This window comes from Pelophylax lessonae (assembly GCF_965119305.1).
Source record: "Pelophylax lessonae genome assembly, chromosome: 3".
Taxonomy (NCBI): Eukaryota; Metazoa; Chordata; class Amphibia; order Anura; family Ranidae; genus Pelophylax; species Pelophylax lessonae.
The window spans coordinates 368602468-368624137 of NC_138770.1; the positions used below are offsets into that span (position 1 = coordinate 368602468).

Sequence of the window (21670 nt, forward strand, 5' to 3'; positions counted from 1 at the left end):
TGCAATATCCTGAAAATTAGTATATAAAATAGCATAGTTTATGCAAGAGTTTAAAAAAAATGGTTGCAGTGTCAACAGGCAACAATTTAAGTATAGTTACGCACCGATGGGCCGAGTTATCCAGGGCCTTCTAAGCTTCAAACCTTTAAAATGTATCTAAAGACAAAATATTTTTCTTTATTGATAGAGTAGGCAATGGTTAAAACCCCTGTTAGGTTTTTCTTCTTTTTTTTTTATCATGTGTCACATTCGAGAGATTTACCTTCACTTCCTGTTCTGTAGGCACAAAAGTAATCGAAAGGAAATCTCTTCAAAATGAAGGAAATTGAATGAATACACAGCTGTCACTGGTACCCATGTCACCACTGGAAGATGGTCTTATTACTGTTGTGGTCAGGGAATGGAGCCAAGATGGAGAACATGACATAAATAACATAAACCTACGGTTGTAGCGTGCCGAAACCGTCGTTCGGGCAGGCCTGTAAAATAAAGAGGGCCACCAAGAAGGAAGAAAGAAGAAGGGAATGTTGTAGAAAGGGGCAGAGGTGGGTGGGATGACGAAACCCTGCAGCAGCCCAGAAGAGGCAGGGGGCCTGACCTTAAATAGGTGGCTCCTCCCCCCTCCCACAACTCCAGGCTCCGCCTGGCCATTTGTTCTGGTGACAATTCAAACTTTTAGACCCAGTGACAGTGGACACCGACACAAATAGAGAGATAATCTCCTAAATGGGGACACAGAAAATAATGAAAACCTTACAGGGGTCCCAACCTCTTACCATTTCACCTAAAACAAAATGTTTTGGCTTTAGATATAGTTTATTCAGAAAGTAAAAAAAATCTCATATTAAACAAATCTCATTTTAATGCTGCTGCAGGAGACTTTTGGACAACTGCTCAGAGATTAGTCTCATAAGCATAATTGCACATGAAATACTTAAAAAGAACAGAAAAAAAAACCCAGACTGTCCATTACAATTAGAAATTGTTGACTAATTTTTCTCCCACTCCTAATCAAATTTATGCATAAGAAACATATAGGGACAGAACACAGGTGTTAATATAACCATTTTAAAGAAGCAATCAGAGCTGTAAACTGCTACTCAAAAGAATGGGGGCTTAAAAAGACTTGTGCATTACTACAATGTGCATCAATGCACCTGTTCTGCTGCAATGCATTGCCATCTAAATTCACTAGATATTGCAGCAGCCAACAGCAGCACACTCCATCACACATACCTTGCATTCTAAAGCACTTAAAAAAATGCAAAGTTATGTTCAACTTCTGGTGATTATAAATACCAAATCATATTGCTGCAACTCAATAGACAGATAATGCAGACACAATCAAGTTTTAGTCTCAGTTGTTAACCGAATAAACACCAGAACGGGGAAATACAGTATGTGATCTAAGTTAGCTAGACCAAAGCTGGTTAAGGCATGTGAAGGTTGTAACTATGTACAAAGTCTTGCGAGCAACTATAGATATATCTATTGAGAGCTGCCGACACTTAACACATTCCCATATTGGAGGTTGTACCTACTGACCTACTGGGACTTTTACACTTTACTTTCTCTAGTATGAAAAGTGCATTAATATCTTCCCTAAAACTCCACGTTTAATACTTCAAAGAAACCCCTTTGGAATCAATTACAGATTTAGCTTCCAGAATTCTTGTCAATTATTCTTGGTAAAAATACTCTTCCATTCCCCTCTACTCTCCGGTTTTCAGGCAACAAAAGATGGCAAGGAGTTTTTCTCCATAACTGGCCAATACGTGTGTCTATCCATCTTGCCTTTAATCCTGACCAGTTCCCAGTCCCTGCCAATGAAAAGCATCCCCAAAACAGAATGCTACCACTATCATGCCTCCCTTAGGGAATTGTGTGGTAAAGGCTGATAAGCAGCAATGGCTTGATACTACACACAATGACCTCTGTGATGACCAAAAGTTAAAATGAGGTCTCTTATTCCACATTGGTCCCCCACAAGCCTTTTGACAGTCTCCATAAGGGATTTAGTATGTACTGCATTTTTCAGCATTTATTTTCAGTTCAGTTTTATGGAGCATCTCTGTTATAGTTGTCTCATAGAAGGCTTCTCCCACCTTAGCTGTAAAATCTCTGCAGCTTCTTTAAAGGTATCATAAGCCATTATGTTTGTTTCTCTCATTATTGCCCTTCCTAATGACTTTTTTTTCTTTCAGCTTTAATGGACACCCTTTGTAATTTCTTAATTAGTTCAATATTTTAATGATGGATTTACAGTTGCTTTGGAGGATATTCAGAGTTTGGGATTTTTGGGACTTTCTTTTTAAATCTACCCATAACTGGCAATTCTTTAGAACTTTAACCTAGACATATTTTCATACAGTCTTAACCCCTTCATGCCTCCTCTATGCGGTCCTTTATGTTGGCTTTAACGTCAGAGGCTGAGTGGTTTCCCGATCACGTGACTCCCGTGATTGGTTTCACAGTGGTCACATGATTGAGAGCCTGTACTGCTTGCCCCTGACCAAGAGCTGCCAGAGAATGCTCAAACAGTGTGCTAGGAGCTGCAGTGAGCATGCTTTCAGTACGCAACCTTAGGCCATCACAAATGCATATGTTCAGCAGCTAGGCGTTTTAAGGCACACATCATGGAAAGATGTTGTTCGACAACTTCAAAATATATTAACCCTACGCTGCAAGATTTCCAGTCCTAGAAGCAGCAATGAGGTCTCAAAGCACTATATTCTGTACACTTTGCTTCAGCATTGGTATAAAGTGATGTATCTGCAAAGCTGAGACCTGCAGCATTTTTTGGAAAGGGAATTTTTTTTGTGATTAACTTCCGTGAAAACTACTTTTACTTTCTGATGGTCTTAAAGTGTATTTCCTATTTTGCAGTCAAATTTGAGAAAACCCCACTACATGTCATCATATATACAAAAATCTCACTTTTCTAGGTATTTGTTTGGAGCAGGCCCCAGGCACACTGCAAGCTACTGTCAACTGTTTGAAATGAGAGGAAACTCTGTCTGTCCCCTCACTGTCATACAATGAAGAGGTCCAGCTTTTAGATCTTTAACTGATGAGATCTGCCAGCACAGCACAGTAATTAACAGGGTTAATTATGATAAACTTTAACTCCCCGACCCCAATGCACAGGAAAAAAACAGTTGCTACAGTTTTGAAAAAGCAAGTAAATGTTAGCAGCTATTTTTCATTTTAAGTTATGCTATGTGAATGAGAACATGAAACAAAAAGTAAAGCAGGTTGCTATCCCAATTTGGCTGCAAAAGATAAAACACATTTTAGGGTAGAATCCAATACAGGTGACCAACCGCAGGAGCTTTCTTCAGATTTATAACTTTTATCCAAGGGTTCTTTAACCACTTAAGCCCCGGGAAGATTTTACCCCCTTCCTGACCAGGGGGTATTTTGTGATTCGGCACTGCGTGACTTTAACGGACAATTGCGTGGTCGTGGGACGCTGTACCTAAACTAATTTGGCGTCCTTTATTTCCCACAAACAGAGCTTTCATTTGGTGGTATTTGATCACCTGTGCGATTTTTTGATTATGCGCTATAAACAAAAAAAGAGCGTCAATTTTGCAAAAATAGCAATATTTTTCACATCTTTTTATATGAAATTCCCCCCCAAAAAAATGTAAAAATCTAAATTTTTTAACATTTTCGGCCAATTTGTTTTATGCTACATATGTTTGGTAAAAAAAAAAAAATCGCAAAAAGCGTATTTTGATTGGTTTGCGCAAAAGTTATCGCGTTTACTAACAAAGGGAAAGATTTTTGTTGTTTTTTTTTTAACGCGTAATGGCGGCGATCTGCGATTTTTTTTGCGTTACTGCGACATTGTGGCGGACAGATCGGACCCTTGACTGACATTTTTGGGGTTACCAGTGACATTACTGCAGTAATCAGTGCTATACATATGCACTGTTACTGCAAAATTACACTGGTAGTGAAGGGGTTAACTTTATTTGAGAGGGAGGGGCTGTGTGTGTCCCTAGGGGCGTAATTCTAACTGTGATTGGCTGTGGCTTGAGCTGTAGAAACAGTGATCAACGGTCCTACATAGTAGAACCGTGTGATCACTGTTTCTACACAGGGGAGAATGACAGGCGGCTTGTTTACACTAGCCGCCTGCCTTTCTCCCTCTGCAGCGACGATCGCAGTCACACGCGCGGGGGGTCCATGACCACGCGGGAGCGCGCCTCCGGGGGCGCGCGCGCGCTCGCTCCCTAGACCCTCACAGGCTAGCGACGTGGATCTACGTCCCTTTGCCTGTGAGGGGCTGACTGCCGACGTAAATAGTCGTGCGGCAGTCGGCAAGTGGTTAAGATCAGTTTATCAACTGTACAGTGTGCTGTGATTTATCTAGGATACTCACTTTTAGGGTATCTAGTTGTTAATAAACTTTTACTCTCTGTAAATTAACTGCATGACTATGGAATATGAGAACGCTTATCTCTCTGTGTGTCCAATGATGTTTAACAGATTTCAGCCTGATGAGGTAACATATGAAGTCACATGATCTTAAAATGATTGTAAAGTCTTTTTTTTTTTTTTTAAGAAAACAAGCATGTTCTACTTACCTGCTCTTTGCAGTTGGTTTTGCACATGGCAGCATGGATCCTCCTCTTCTTGGGTCCCTCACTGCTGCTCCTAGTCCCTCCCTCCTGTTAAGTGCCCCTACAGCAAGCATCTTGCTATGGGGCACCCGAGACAAGCTGCAGCTCCATGTGTCCATTCAGACATGGAGCTGTTGTTCGGCCCGCCCCCTCTCTTTACTGATTGGCTAACTGACTGTAATTAAAAGCCGTGGGAGCCAATGGCACCACGGCTGTGTTTCAGCCAATCAGGAGGGAAAGTCCTGGACGGCTGAGGGATTCGTGGACATCGCTGGGGCTCAGGTAAGTATTAGGGGGTCCTGCTACACCAAGAAGGTTTTTTTTTTATCTTAATGCATAGAAGGAATTAAGATAAAAACTTTCAGAGTTTACAACTCTTTTAATCTTCTGTGACGCATAGCCTGCCATCTTCCTCCTCATACACCCTTTTTCTGGCCCAGTCAAATGACTTTCCAGGGCCATTACTGCTGAAACTCCCCACACTGTGATGAAATGCCTTAAAGAATGCTGGGAGATATGGTTTCCCAGATCACTTGCAGGGCCCACAGCACCCTATTGGGTTCAGGATACAGGAGTGCTGGATGCAAGTTTAGATGTTGACTTAAGAAAAATGAGGAAGGTGAGGAACATTAGTGATATCAAATGCATTCGACCAGAGCAGGGGTCTCTGGTCGAATGCATTTGATATCACAGGGCCACTTTACACAGTAATTGAGGGAGTCAGTACAAAGAATAGTGCCCCCATCATTGGTGTCAGTGGAAGGAATAGTGCTCCCTCATTGGTGTTAATGCAAGAAGCAGTGCCCCAAGGGCCAGATAAAGTCAAGCAAAGGGCCACATCCAGTCCCCAAGCCACAGTTTGGAGACCACTGGACTAGATAATGGTGAGCTGTTACATATATTATGTTACATATTGACACTTAGACTTCAGTTTTACTTTAATCTGAGTATGAATGCATTTTCTCCCATCTGTCTTTAATTTATGTATCATTTTGTAAATGTATGGGTATTTATCAATTATATAGGGAACGATGACCATCTATATCTGGGTATACCATGTGTCACACTGGCTATACAGGATACCTCCCTTATCCAGGTACAACCACTGAAAGTAGCAAAGGAAACATCAGATCTGAAATATTAATGACTGTAAAAACATTGTCCCATTTAACGAACCCTAGGTAAAGCTGCACCATTATTATGGTAGATTTATGGCTTGGCAAAGTTCTGATATCTGGATGCTTAGCTTGAACACTTGAACAGAAAAGAACATATGTGTAAATGGGATTATTCATATGCATACATTGTATGTTAACAGTATATTATTCGCATGCATATACTGTATGTAATAATATACTGTATATATCATATACCACAGATGCAAGCTCACCACACAACTCAAGAAGTTTTGTAGAGAACATTCATTCATCTCACCAGTCTAACCTTACTATACATTAACATCACAGCACTTAAGAACTAAATGGAACATAAAATTGCTACAATCAGAAAAGGAAATTTTACCCTTCTCCTCCAACTCGAGTTATTTTAAGCAGAAAGTCTACTGAATTCATGTTAGGAGGCTTCCATTTCAAAATGTCATCACAACGACCGGCTTTGTATTTCTAGAACAGAAGAAAGGCGAATACCATTAAAATGAAGTGCCATTTCTAATACAAAACTCTAACACTGGATTGCTAGGTGTCTTTGTCTATTACAATGACAATAACAGCTCCAAGATCTGGGAGTCGGTATGAAACACATCAGATTAAAAGCACATGCAACACTATAGGGGAGAATTTAAAGAAAAATAAATACCTAACAAATAAAAACTAGAGTAAGCTATCTCAAAATAATAGCTATTTCTATGGTGTATGTTCAGCCATTTTTTCCAAGTTTTGAATACAGTAAGGAGGTATTCGAATGCAAATTTTTTTAGTGCTATCCATTCATTAGAGAAAGCTCCTCTAAATATCACAATAATGGTTCACACAGACAAGAAACGAGGAAAAGTCCCCTATTGGGACACAGACAGTAATACAAATTTGACTGAGATTCTAGCTATCTATACTAAAAACAGGATCTCGACTTACCAGTAAAATTAGTTTGTCGTACAGTATCCAATGCAAGATTGTTTTTTAGCAATATCTTATATGCAGCTACGTTCAGGTAATTTGGCACTGGCAAAAAAGAAAGCTAATGTGGCATCATCTATATAACCCCTCCCACTTCCAGCAAGACTCAGTTTGTAGCAACCAATATGGAGCTCATAAAGAATAGAGGGGGGGTTGACCAGTGTCCTATACAATACCTCAAAAAAATTGATTTTGCTGGTAAGTGAAAAATCCCACAGTACAGGACACAAGATTTTCATTCATTAACCATGGGAAATTCAAACGCAGTCCAACTGAGGGGTGGCCAAAATAGCACATAAATGCTAATTCCACTTAAACTCATCAAGAAGTGCTTGACAGATTTCAGACAGCAGCTAGTGGCACCTCACACCTCAAATTGGCATCAGAAGAGGCTTGGATATCCACCTGGCAAAACTTAAAACATATGAACCAAATACCAGATGGCAACCTTTAAAATCTGAGAAAACAGAAGCCTAAAGCTAAAAAGCCCAAAAACACTAATGGATCTGATAGTATGGGAAAGGAGGGACCTTACCCTATAAACTATAGACAACAATGTTGATTTGTTTAATCTACCTAGCAATGAAGGAGGGAGCACCCTATAGGAACCTTTGGGTAGGACTAAGAAGAAGTCAAACTGAAAAAAGGCTGTAGCCAAGAGGTAGACTCTCACAGTGCCTACCACATCAAGACAGGAGAGACACTTGGGATGTTTCCGAGGAGAAGGTGGACAAGAAGTGGAAGACAATGCCCTGATTGAGGTAGGAGGAGGAACTTGTTCTTATGTTATAACACAAGGCAAGGCTCTTTACCGGATAAGGTCACTAATTCAGAGACCTTCCTTGCAGATGTAATAGCTAGGAGAAAGACCACTTTGTGCGTAAAGTCAGACAATGGGAATATGCCTAATAGGTTGGAAGGGCCCCCTCTAAAGGGCTGAAAGAACCAGGCTAAGGTTACACAAAGTCAGAGAGGAATGTACAGGGGGGAGAAATGTGTGTGACATCCAGAACAAAGACCTTAACTAAGGAATGAGAGGAAATTTGGTATAAAAACTGGTGCAAAAGGAGGAAAAAAAAAAACATCTCACAGGTTCCACACTTGGGACCTAAAAGGCAGGGGACAAATATAAAGCACAGACAATAGACAGTTCATAATAAAATAGTCCATTAACTAATAGTCCATATGATCAAGTCCATATGTGATCCATATGTAAAATCCAAAAAAGCACTCTGTAGGCTGCACTGATGACAAGTAGAAGAGACTTGGGAGCAGCTGTAGGGAGAACACAGGCGCCACTCTAAGTGCAGTATAAGGATTTATTAATAAAACATCAGAAGAAAAGGTACTCACAAAGGAATATGAAAACAGGCATGGGAATGTCCATATATGTGAAATAGATCCATCAATGCGGTGTAATGGTCAGGATGACTCGAGCGGTCTCGATCCTCAGAATGTTAGCCGGTGCTTGTCGGTACTTCCTGATGGTTGGAATGCACACAGGCCCTTCCGCCGTCACTTCCGGGTATGACGTGATGACGCCAGCGACGCGTTCTCGGAGCATGTACTCCTTCTTCGGGCCGATAAAGCGCCATATTGGGTGTGGGACTTATATAGGGCAGACGTCCGGGGCGACTGGGTCCTAAGACCTACCAAGTCAGCCGGGACCTGCAACTAAAACTCATACATGGAAGCAACTAATTGTGGAAATGAAATAGCAATTACAAATGCAAAAACGATAACCTAATCCTTATTTGTTTATCCTTATTTATACACATGTAATTAGATATACTAAAATATACTTGAACTAAAATATATAGATACGAAATATATGCATATATAAAGGGGGGGGGGGAATAATAATAAATACTTTTTAAAAAAACGGAATTTTTGTAAAATTTTACCGTAAAATTCCTTTCTCTGAGTCCTCCGACAGTCGCCGCCACTTCATAATCTTCACTATTGGGGTAATTGACCTTTGCTCCGCAGGAGTAGCTAGGCAACATAATTTGTTAATATCAAAGCTTTTAGCATATCAAACCCCTAGGGGGTGGTCCCCTCAGTCAATACCTCCCTGCTTCCAGCATTCTCAACTCAGTTTCAGTAGCATAGCAGTAGAGTACATAAACAAACCCCAAAAGAGGGGCGGGGGCGGCGACTGTCGGAGGACTCAGAGAAAGGAATTTTACGGTAAGATTTTACAAAAATTCCGTTTTCTCTTACGTCCTCCGACAGTCGCCGCCACTTCATAATCTTCACTATTGGGGACGTCCCAGAGCAGTGTAGACATGAGGGGTGGGAAAAAAACGCAGCCGCGCATAAAGCAACGCAGTACCCACATCAGAGAAAAATGGATTTTTGTAAAATCTTACCGTAAAATCCTTTTCTCTTAGCTCATTGACAGACGTAGTCCTCGGTGATACACCACCTTCGGGTTATGTTGCCTCCACAGGAGCAGGACTAGACAGGAAATTAAAAAGCTCTGGCCACACCCCAGGGGCAGTCCCAGAGGGTATATCCTCTCTCTCTCTGCCTCAGCAAATCAGTTATGTGAAAAAGCAGTCTTTAGAGATTTTAACCCAACTCAAAAAAAAAACAGAGGGGCGGGGACTACGTCTGTCAATGAGCTAAGAGAAAAGGATTTTACGGTAAGATTTTACAAAAATCCATTTTTCTCTAGCGCTCATTGACAGACGTAGTCCTCGGTGATACACCACCTTCGGGACGTCCCAGAGCAGTATCACAACTGAGGGGTGGGAAAATGGAAATCAAATCCCAATCTAGAAGGCCCAACCGGTGCCAACTAGAAGTTTACAATGCTCATCCTTAATGATGAGACTCAACAAAAAAAGAGAAAACAATTTTTTTTTTTTTTTTTTCAAACAGAAAAAAACCCTCGAGGTAGACCACCGGTCTCCTCAAATTGCGGCCTGCAAAACCTTGCGGCCAAATGAGGCATCCGCCGATGCCGTCACATCAATTTTATAGAATTTTGTAAAGGTATGTACTGACGACCAGGTGGCCGCCTTACATACCTGGACCACTGACGCCTGATGGCGAAAGGCCCAGGAAGTACTGAGCGCTCGAGTGGAGTGTGCCCTAACAGGGAACGGAGGACTCTGACCCTTAATAGAATAAGCCTGTACCACCGTTTGTCTAATCCATTTGGCAATGGTCGCGGCAGATGCAGGCAAACCCTTTCTGGGGCCATCCGTGATCACAAAAAGTGAATCCGTCTTACGGAAAGATTCCGTAGCTTTCAGGTATACCCTGATTGCCCGAACCACATCTAAGGAATGCAACGCATGTTCCCGATGATGCTTGGGCTGAGGACACAAGGAAGGTAGTACAATATCCTCATTCAGATGAAAATCTGAAACCACCTTAGGAAGAAAAGATGGCTTAGGATGAAGTACTACCTTATCCCTATGAATCACTAGGTATGGGGACTGGCATGATAATGCAGCCAGTTCTGACACCCTGCGAGCAGAAGTAATAGCCACCAAGAAGGCCACTTTCTGGGATAAAGTAAGCAAGGGAATCTCCCTGATGTTTTCAAAAGGAGGTTTCTGTAGAACCAACAAAACCAAATTAAGATCCCACGGCGGTAAGGGCGCGCGGACTGGAGGAGCCAGGTGCCGCACCCCATGGATGAAATTCCGCACCAAGGATTTGGTAGCTAAAGGCTTCTGAAAGAAGATTGCTAATGCTGAAACTTGACCCTTGATGGTGCTCAAGGCTAGCTTCTGCTCAACCCCTTGTTGCAAAAAGGCCAATATTCGAGACACCGAATAGGTACGTGGAGGAAATCCTAAAGATTCGCACCACGCAATATAAGTTTTCCATGTGTGATAATAGACTTTGCTGGAAGTCGCTTTCCTTGCTTTAATAAGGGTAGGAATGACTGAAGCTGACAAACCTCTGTCCTTCAGTACTTGGGTCTCAATGGCCAGGCCATTAAACCCAGCGACTGTAAAGCATGATGGTAAATTGGTCCTTGAGACCACAGACACTCCCTGAGACGAAGTTCCCACGGAACGTCTACGACTAACATGTCCAAGTCGGCCAGGCCGGCTTGAAGAGGCCAGCCTAGAATTTCTAGGACCACTGGCGCTGATTGGATCTGAACCAGGCGTCCCTAGAGGTATCTGGCCCCGACCATCCGAGAAAGTCTGGTCGTTTTCTGTTCCCACACATTTATCAGATACCTGATAGTTATCAAGAAAGGTGATCTTTTCTGGTTGTACCTCAGGGACCGAAGTCACCCGACTAGAGGCTACTTGGCCTACCTGGTCAACCAGATCCGATTCCTGTGAGGTATCGGGACTAATCTTAGGAAAAGGTAAAGGAAAAGATCTATTCAGGGAACGGTAATTACCGCTTCCTGTAGTACTTAAATGTTGGAAGGGAAGAATCGCACCGGTAGTAGTGGTTGATGCTCGATCTAATGTCCTGAATACCGGTGAAAACGTCCCCCCACCCTGAAACCGGGTGGGGGCGCACCTTCAGGCTGTGTACTCCTTAGCTTCGGGTTTGGCTGGGTTGGTCCTTTGCTTGTCCGACCAGCCCCTCTTGAACCCTCCTGGAGGAGTCTTGCCTTTCCCGCTAGTACCAGCCGGGCGCCCTTTATGGGCGGTAAAGAAAGGTCCTCGCTTGTTGCGAGGTCCCTTAGCTTTAGCAGCCTGTGGCAAAAAAGTGCTCTTGCCCCCAGTGGCATCCTTAATGATTTCATCTAGGTTGGCCCCAAATAGACGATTCCCCTGAAAGGGGAGATTTGTCAAGGTCTTCTTGGAACCTAGGTCAGCTGACCAGCATTTTAACCACAGCACACGTCTGAGGATCACCGCTGTCTTAGATGCATGCCCTAATAAGGGAGTAGTGTCCAAGGCTGCGTCACAGATAAACTGTAGCCCTTGTATAATCTGTTCCATCAAATCAGATGTCTCCTGGGGAATATCTTTTCCCCTAAGATCTTGGCGTACCATTTTCGCCCATTCCGTAAGTGTCTGGGAAACTAGACCAATAACAATTACTGGTCTAAAAGCTGACCCTATCAGAGAGAAGATGGTGCGGGACTCTGCTTCCATCTTTCGATCCACCGGATCCTTAAAGGACGAAGTGTCCTCCACTGGAATAACCGTGGCTTTATTCAGCCTGGAAATAGGCGGATCCACGACTGGTGGTACCGTCCATTTCTTAATGATGGATTCCTCAAACGGATAGCGTCTAGCAATACGCTTGGAAATAGTAAAGGTACGTTTAGAATGCTCCCATTCTCCTTTAATCTGATTACCGAAACATTTAGGTACAGGAAAAGCCTTCATCGTCTTGATGGGCTTATTAGTACCAAAAGGAATCTCTGTTTCAGTTGCCTCTGCCGGTAAAGCCTCAAGTTTTAAGGTTTCCTGCACTGCCACAACTAGTGCGTCCACCAATGCTTCTTCCTGAATAATAGCAGGAGAAGAAGCGTCCTCCTCACTGTCTGAGGGGGCTTTACCTGGGATAACAGCCCTTGCAGAGGAACCTGCAACTGCCGTGACCACCTCTGAATCTGAGTCAGAGGTGTCAGATGGTATAGGGGTAGGCGGGGGTCGCTTCCTTGACCCCCGTCCCTGACAGGCCGCCTCCACCCGAGCCACCATAGACTCCAAAATTGCTGTAAATGACTCTATACTCTGTGCACCGGCGGGTCCCGTGGCCCCCTCGAGGGAAACAGGTGGGGGAATATGTGTGGCAGGGTCCATGATAACTCCAGTTACTTCCTGGATAATATAATTCAAAAATAAAACTTTTCTTTTTTTTTTTTTTTTTTTTCGACCCCCAGCGCCACAAAAGCCCCTTAGTGTTACCTGCTAGGGATCCCTATCGATCGAGAGAGAGAGAGAGATAAACCCCCAGGCTCACCACTTGATGCTCAGAGTTTAACTGCAACAGGTTACAGCGCTGTCTTAACAAACAGGAAGTCTTTTGGCTGGCTGCCCAGGAAGAAAGGAGGCGGCTCCGCCCCTCTGTACGCCTTCCGGCGCCTCCCCCAAGCTCCACGAGGTGTTTGGATCACCTCAAACATGGCCGCCCCCATGCTGGAGACACGAGGCTACGCCAAAATGGCGGCTCGTGCGATCCAGCAAAAAAAATGGCGGCGGCCCGTACTGAATAGCGGTGTGCTGCAGGGCACACAACACTCTCACTGCATGGGGATATGGCGTGGTTGGCGGTACCGGCCCTGGCGGACCGCATGGCCGTTCGGGAGGCCTGCTGATAGCTGGAGATCTGATTAGGAAGGCAGTCTACATGTCCGTGGCTTCTGACTGGTAGGTAACTTATTCTTAACCCATAAGATTCCCAGAATGCCACAGATTACATCTTTAAAACATGTATACAATTAGATTGTTAGCTCCCAAACCAAGCCTCCTGGCTTTTTGCACACATAAAATCACACTCAAAGTAGGAGGATCTGTGTCATGTTGTAGGATAGAAAGGGACTCTATCTTACCATACAGAGAGGGGCCCGCGTTCACCACAAAACCCGTCAGGGGGAAAGGGGGAACATACTACTCACCATACCGGAACCAGGCAGGCACCAACTCCTGACAGTACCCCTCTCCACCGGGGCGGGAGGGCTGTCGACCGATACGGACGCCGTGACTCATGGTCTTTGGCGTTTCAGCGAGATGTTTAACTCGCGTGGACAGTCCTTTAATGGGACTTTGTCGCGGCCGACCCAGCGCGGAGCTATGGCCTGCACGCGCTCGTAGGCTGAACTGGGGTGACCACCGGATCTCAACATCCAGCCCGTCGCCCAGTTCAGCTTTCTTGCTTGAAGATCTCACAGGAACACTGGAGAAAAAAGCTGTCTAAAAAAATCCTTTAAGAAAAAATTCTTGCCAGGACCTAAGATCCCAGCAAGGTATCTAGGTCCTTACTCCTAACTAGACAGAAAATAACTGATTTGCTGAGGCAGAGAGAGAGAGGATATACCCTCTGGGACTGCCCCTGGGGTGTGGCCAGAGCTTTTTAATTTCCTGTCTAGTCCTGCTCCTGTGGAGGCAACATAACCCGAAGGTGGTGTATCACCGAGGACTACGTCTGTCAATGAGCGCTAGAGAAAGGAACCTTACCAAAGTAAGAGAACCAACCTGGCAACAGGAAAGCATGCTCAACAGGAGCAACAACCCAGGAAGAACAAGTAACTCAGGGGTAAAAACACCCCAACAGCCAAGGCCCCAAACAAGGGACCCTAAGGCACTGCCGCACTAAGAACTTTACGGCCAAAGGAAGCATCTGCTGATGCCTGAACATCCACTTTGTAAAATTTAGAGAAGGTGTGAACGGACGACCAAGTCGCCGCCTTACACACCTGGGCCACAGAAGCCTGATGACGATAGGCCCAAGACGTACTCAGAGATCTGGTAGAGTGCGCCTTCACAGGGAAAGGAGGAACCTTCCCCCTCAAAGCATAGGCTTGCACAATTGTCTGTCTGATCCATTTGGCGATGGTAGCAGCAGACGCCGCCATGCCCTTCCGAGGTCCCTCTGGAAGGACGAATAGGGAATCCGACTTGCGAAAGGACCTAGTCAATGACAGGTAAACCCTGATCGCCCGAACAACATCCAAGGTATGCAAAGCCACCTCCTTCGGATGCTTAGGCTTCGCGCAAAGCGAAGGCAAGACAATGTCCTCATTCAGGTGAAACTCCGAGATCCTTTTCGGAAGAAAAGATGGGTTAGGTCGCAAGAATCACCAAGTAGGGAGAGCTGCAGGACAAAGCCGCCAGCTCCGACACCCTGCGAGCCGAAGTGATCGCCACCAAAAAAGCAACCTTCTTGGACAACAGAGACAACGAGATCTCCCTGATCTTTTCAAAGGGAGCCTGTTGTAACACGGACAGAACCAAGTTCAAGTCCCATGGAGGCAAAGGATCCCTCCTAGGAGGGGCCAAATGTCGCACCCCCTGAACAAAGGTGCTAATCAATGAATTAGACGCCACTGGGCGCTGAAAAAGAACGGCCAGCGCAGAAATCTGACCCTTAATTGTGGCCAGCGCCAAACGCTGGTCCACTCCAGTTTGGAGGAAAGCCAACACTCTTGACACCGAGTAGGAGCGAGGAGAATACCCCCTGGACTAACACCAGGCAAAGTACGCTTTCCAAGTACGGTAGTAAATTTTTCCCGAAGAGGCTTTTCTAGCCTTGATCACAGTGGGAATGACCTCAGGGGAGAGACCCCTATCCTTCAGGACCTGGCTTTCAACAGCCAGGCCGTTAAAGCCAGCGACTGTAAAGCAGGATGGAATATCGGTCCTTGAGACAGAAGGTCGTCCCGAAGCGGCAGACGCCAAGGAGCGTCGACTGCCAGATTTACGAGGTCTGCGTACCAAGACCGGCGAGGCCAGTCCGGTGCCACCAGAATCACCGCGTGCGGTTCCGAGGCCAGCCTGCGAAGCAGCCTGGACAGCAGCTGAAACGGTGGAAAGGCATACATCAGGCGATACTGATGCCAGGGCACCACCAACGCGTCTGAGGCGTCTGCCCGAGGATCGCGTGTCCTTGCCACGAACCTTTCCACCTTGTTGTTCAGACGAGACGCGAACAGGTCCACATCTGGAAGACCCCACTTCGCGCACAACATCAGGAAGACATCCGGGTGAAGGACCATTCCCCCTGGTCCAGGGTCTGGCGACTCAGATAGTCCGCCTGCCAGTTCTCCACCCCCGGAATGTGTACAGCCGTTATCGCCGGGACATGCGTCTCGGCCCATGACAGAATGCTGTTTACTTCCCGAGCAGCACGGGCACTCCTGGTGCCCCCTTGATGGTTGATGTAGGCCACTGCTGTGGCATTGTCCGTCTGAACCCGAACCGGACGGCCCTGAAGCCGTTCCGACCAATGCAGAAGGCAAAGTTTTATCGCTCGCAATTCCAGAATGTTGATCGGAAGGGAGGACTCCTCCTCCGACCAAGTTCCCTGGGTGGACAGAACGCCCAGAACACCACCCCAGCCCGACAGGCTGGCATCCGTGGTGATTACCGTCCACAAGGGACGAAAGGACTTGCCCCCCGACACCGCCGGGGACTGGAGCCACCACAAAAGACCCCTTCGGGTGTGGCGGCTCAACGAAAGCTGCTGATCCAGAGATTGTGGACGCCCGTCCCACTTGGCCAAGATCTCCGCTTGAAGACCCCGCGTGTGAAACTGGGGGAAGGGAATCGCCTCGAAAGCCGAGACCATTAGGCCCAGACATCTCATACATGTCCGGAGGGACGAGCACTGAGTGTCCCTGAGGGACCTGACCTCGTCCTGAAGTGTCCGGAGCTTGTCTTCCGGCAGGATCATCCCCAGGTAGGGAAGACGAACCGACGGACACAACGTTGCTTTTGGAAAATTTATCGTCCAACCAAACTCCTGCAGAGTCTGCAACGTGTTGGACAGGTCGTTCACCAGGCCTTCACTGGTCGCAGACCGAAGCAAGATATCGTCCAGATATCCCAAGACAGAGACGCCCTGGGCTCTCAATAAAGCCAGGACCGGCGCAAGCACCTTGGTGAAAACCCGGAGCCGAAGCGAGACCGAAGGCTAACGCCACAAATTGGTAATGATCCTCCGCAATGGCGAATCGAAGGTACCTCTGGTGACCCTCGAAAACAGGGATGTGAAGGTGCAGCCAAAGGGACTAAATCCAAGTCCGCATCGCACAAATACATGACACCCTGATGAACTTGATCCACCATAGCCAACGTTGTCGGCGGAGCAGAGTCAGCCACCAGGGTGCGCCTGAGCACCTGCGTCCAATCCGCAATAGCTTGGGCTGCCATAATGGAAGCAAAAATAGGCTTCAGCATAGAACCAGCAACCGTATAAGAATGACGGGCCAGAGACTCCAATCTCCTGTCCGTAGGGTCCCGGAACACCGGGGTATCCTCAGCAGGAATCGCAGTAGATTTATTCAAAACTGCCACCGCGTGATCCACCTGAGGCGGCACACACCAACGCTCATCAGTGGTGGGTGTAAATGGATAACGCAGCTTGAACTTACTTGGCACAGTAAAAGGCTTCTTTAAATTGCGCCATTGCTCATCAACAGCGCGCTGAAATTCCGCAGGGCAGGGAAAAGCCTGCGCTGCTTTGCGTTCCCTTTGCGTCCCATAAGAGGACATCAAAGCAGGAGGACACGGTTCATCTTGCAGATGCAGTGTTTCCTTGATAGAAGTAATCAACTCATCCATGAGTGCAAGCTCTTCAGGCGAGCCAGGGGGAGAAGTATCAACCCCTTCTACCTCAGCCTCCCCCTCAGACCCCATAAGGTCCAGAGATGAACGAGACCCTGAGAAGGGCACTCCAGGCATAGCAGCCCCATCGCCCTCTGAATCAGAGGAAATGGATAACCTGGGCAGTTTTGCGGATCGATCAGCCATCAGCATCTGCACCTGAGAAGCCAAGTTCGCCACCACAGCAGCCAGATCAGCCCCCTCGGGGGATGCAGCAGCCCCTTGGCCCCCCACCAAGGTGGGAGGAAACTTGCAATCCTGAGAATCCATGCCCCAGTAACAACTGAAATAAAGTACGGCCCCTTTAAGACCGCGGCGAGCGCAGCCCACCGCACACTACTGTATGCACCGACCCCCGCAGGGATAAGGAGCACTGAGCAAGGAAATACAGGATAAGGAAGGTAAAAACCTGGAGAGACCACACAGGCTGCTGCCACCGATCGCTGTTCCAGAGCAAAAGGAAGTGATGCAATGACTAACCGCCCTATATAGCCTATGAAGGCTTCACAAACATGGCCGCTCGGCTGAGGGAATCATGGCAACAAGAAAATGGTGCAGACATGTGCTCGCAGGAGCGATCGCCGCCAAAATGGCGGCGTTTGGCGCCAAAACACCGCGCTGTAACACCCAGGGCCGTTCAGCACAGTTTGCCAAGAAAAAATGGCGGGCCGCATCAGCGGTCGCCGCATAGCATGTCTGATCCCAGTCTGCCCCATACATCTCACACAGCAGAGCGGGAGAGCCCCCCCCCCCCCCCCCGCAGCCCACAGAAAGGCAGCTATTCCACACAGGAATCTGACAGGGAGCTCAGCACTTACACAGACATGCAGGGTCACACAGTCACAGACTGACACCCAAACAGACAGGTCCCCACATAGAAATTTACTTACCAGTCCGGATGGCGTGGGGAGCCTTCTCTAGCGACCAAACCGCTGTACTGAGGACAGGGAGTGTCGCAGCCAGGACGCAGTGGACTGCGGTGCGAAACCGCAAATGGCGTCCGGTGAGGTAGCCACATCACAGGCAGCATCCCTGCAGCGAGCAGGGATGGGTCGTTCAATATGCCAGGAAAACCTGAGCTGAACGCTCGATGGCAGGCTGGGGAAACCCCTGGCTCTCAGCCCTGGGATCCAGGGTGGCCAGACCGAGACCCAGCTCCGCACGATCATCTTCATCCGAAGAAAACTAAACTAATGCTGAGAAAAAAACAGCTAAGTAAAAGAAAGAGAAAAATACTTGAAATAAAATCAAAAAGAAAATAGAAGGCCGAGACTGAAAGCCCCAGCACAGTAACAGCCAGCCACTCCTAAGCTAGGCAATTGATAACTGAGTTGAGAATGCTGGAAGCAGGGAGGTATTGACTGAGGGGACCACCCCCTAGGGGTGTGATATGCTAAAAGCTTTGATATTAACAAATCTTGTTGCCTAGCTACTCCTGCGGAGCAAAGGTCAATTACCCCAATAGTGAAGATTATGAAGTGGCGCCGACTGTCGGAGGACGTAAGAGAAATATATATTATAAAATATACGCACACTGGTTAAAAAAATGAAAATAAAATTAAATTACATTGGAATTACAAAACAAATAATCATTGTAAATAATAGAGATACGAATTAAATGAGTAAATAAAAAAATAAAAAATAATAAAAAATTGTAATAAATGTAAATAATAAAGAACAATAATCATAATAAGAAAATAATAATAAAAAATAAATTAGAAGAAAGAAAAAATGTATATAATGATGAATAAAAGTATTAAATGTATTAAATGTATCAGATATAATTATACTGGGGTGGTAGAATTCAGTTGATATATACAGGTCCAGGTCCAGCCGACTTGGTAGGTCTAAGGACCCAGTCGCCCCGGACGTCTGCCCTATATAAGTCCCACACCCAATATGGCGCATTATCGGCCTGAAGAAGGAGTACGTGCTCCGAGAACGCGTCGCCGGCGTCATCACGTCATACCCGGAAGTGACGGCGGGAGGGCCCCTGTGCGTTCCAACCATCAGGAAGTACCGACAAGCACCGGCTAACATTCTGAGGATCGAGACCGCTCGAGCCATCCTGAGCATTACACTGGATTGATGGATCTATTTCACATATATGGACATTCCCATGCCTGTTTTCATATACCTTTGTGAGTACCTTTTCTTCAGATGTTTTATTAATAAATCCTTATACTGCACTTAGAGTGGCGCCTGTGTTCTCCCAATTAAAGAAATTTGTCCTTTGATAGTACTCAAGGCCAGACAAGACTGGAAGAAACGTATCCCTATTTAGTGCTTCCTAGGATATCCTGGTCCAGCACCACACTTATGGCACTTTTCCACTGCAAGTACCGGCTCGGCTCTACTCGGCCCTGCTTGCTTTTCCACTTCTGGTACCGCATGGTACTGTGTTCCAATGGTTCGGTACGGTATGGTTTGCTTTTCCACTAAAGTAGTACTAAAGTTAAGTGGGTGGGATAACGATTCTCTGACCAATCAGTGGCTAGTAGTGACTGCATGCAAAGGATTGTGGGATATGGTACCAGGTATGGTACCTCTTGGAACCACAATCGAGGTGGTACTGTTTTTGAGAGCGGTACCTTTCAGTTCCATGCAGTGGAAAAGCAGCGCTGTACCGTACTGTACCGAACCGTTCCTACACCGTACCATGCGGTACCAGCAGTGGAAAAGCACAAAAGCGAGCCGAACCATTCGGTTCCATGCAGTGGAAAAGCGCCAATAGTAGGATTTCCAGGTGTGATGGTAGACACTGTGAGACGATGACTCCCTAGCCTTTAAGAGGGCGGGAAGGCGGTCAAGCCTCAATAGGCCCCTGTCCCTTAGGACTGGGCTTCAACAGACATGTCATTAATGGAGAAGCAGGTTGGTGGATTTGCCCTTGGGACAAAAGGTCTGCATGACCTAAAAGGGCCCACAGAATCTGAGTATGTTTGATTAACTTAATTCTCCTAGGCCAATCTGGAGTGATAAAAATGACCGGTATTGTCCTCAATCTTGATTGTGCACAATGTAGTCCAGGAAGAAGCTGTAGAGGAGGCATAGATAAGTTTAAACTGATCCTACAGAATCACCCAAGCATGTAGGCCCTATCCATGTCATTAAAAGAAGAAAGAAAAAGGAGCTGCAGAGGTTCCAGTCTCGATTCTTCCACATTGAGGTGATCCTACCCAGATCTTCTGCGGGAGCTACAGAGGTTCCAGTCTCGGTCCCTTCTCCTGTTCATCCATCCCTCTACCCTGTTGATGGTCTACAGATACAGATGAAAGTTCCAATGGACCAAGGGACTTTGCACATCTCCTAGGAGGGCCGTATATACTTGTACACTCTTTGGATTTGCCATATCTATGGCATTGTCTGACTGGATTCTTGGTAGGTGACCTCACAGCTGGAAAGTCCATGTCAGGAGCGTCTAGCGCTCCTGCTCCTCATTCCAAAATCCTGGTTTTGGCTGTGGCATTCTCCTTGTCTCACTGTTCACCTCTAAGGTAATTGCATGTCAATGGAGACCAGACCTGATATAAGCTAGCCAAGCATGCAGTCTCATGCTTGTGATAGCGTTTGTAATACCAGATCAAGTTCCCAGTTTGTCTGCCCTGTTTTGCTAGACTGGATTACCTCGTTGATGACCTCAGATCAGATATATACTATTCTCTAAACTCTGCCTGCCTTTTGACACTGGCCATTGACCATGCATATTCTGAACCCTGTCTGGTTGCCAACTGCAAGTAACTGCTTGCTTTGTTCAGTTGGCATGGTAGCCAGGCACTATAGCATTGTATATAAGTCCTGCGGGCAACCAAGTACAGGCAGGCTTGCTTGCCTTATGAGAAAGGGGACCGCTATAGGTGAAGAACACAGAACAAAGAAGCTAAAGTGTCTTACCATATGCGTTATCGGTAAACGTGACTGTCCACTGTTAAAGAGAAAACTGAATCACCCTTGGTTCCAGGATACTGATAAGAAGATGAGAATCTTTTGACAACCAAGTACTCTCCACCAAAAGGGCATTGAAGACTTCTCAGCTTAACAGACTAGTTTTTTTGAAAAGTTGATGGCTGTGCTGGACTAAACCTGCTTGATAGAGGGTCTCTGGCTGGGTGGTAGGTGAGAGAGGGCCACTTGGGGAAATTAACTCAAAATCAATCTGGCCCGACTGGATGAAAAAAGGCAGCGGACCCTTGTTAAGGGGTCTGGGCTGCTACCTTAAGATATGGCCTAGTGGTCATTTCCAAAGTTTCTAGTGGTAGTCGGTAAAAGGAGCGCCCAAAATCAGCAATAAGAATCCCACTTAGATCAAAAGATGGCAGCATAACCGTTTGCAGATCCGAATAGCAAATTTCCACCCTGAAGAAAGGGGAGTCTCTGTTCCCCCGAAATGCGTTGGCTTTAACGCGTTCTGCTACCAATAAAACAATGATCTTTTGATCTCAGCTTAACAGACTGGCATCCATTATGAGAGCTTATCATGTTTGGGTGTTTGGGACCAGAGGCCCCAGGCACGAGAGTTAAGGAGAAAAGATTGTTCCTGGGAAGAAAGATCCTGTACAGGGATATAAAGCAGGATTTCAGGGACAAGCTCCCTCTCGGCTTTACTCTATATGATGGGTGTACTCCTAAAGAAGTCTTTAGG

General features: G+C 46.1%; 1 protein-coding gene across 1 annotated transcript in view; it reads right to left on the reverse strand.

Moving 5' to 3' along the window:
• The window catches only part of RNGTT (RNA guanylyltransferase and 5'-phosphatase), a 641023-nt gene that overhangs the window by 149488 nt on the left and 469865 nt on the right, over positions 1-21670 (reverse strand). The window contains exon 13 of the mRNA XM_082249686.1: positions 6153-6253. Coding sequence (XP_082105812.1) covers positions 6153-6253 — 101 coding nt within the window. The remainder of the gene's footprint in view (positions 1-6152; positions 6254-21670) is intronic.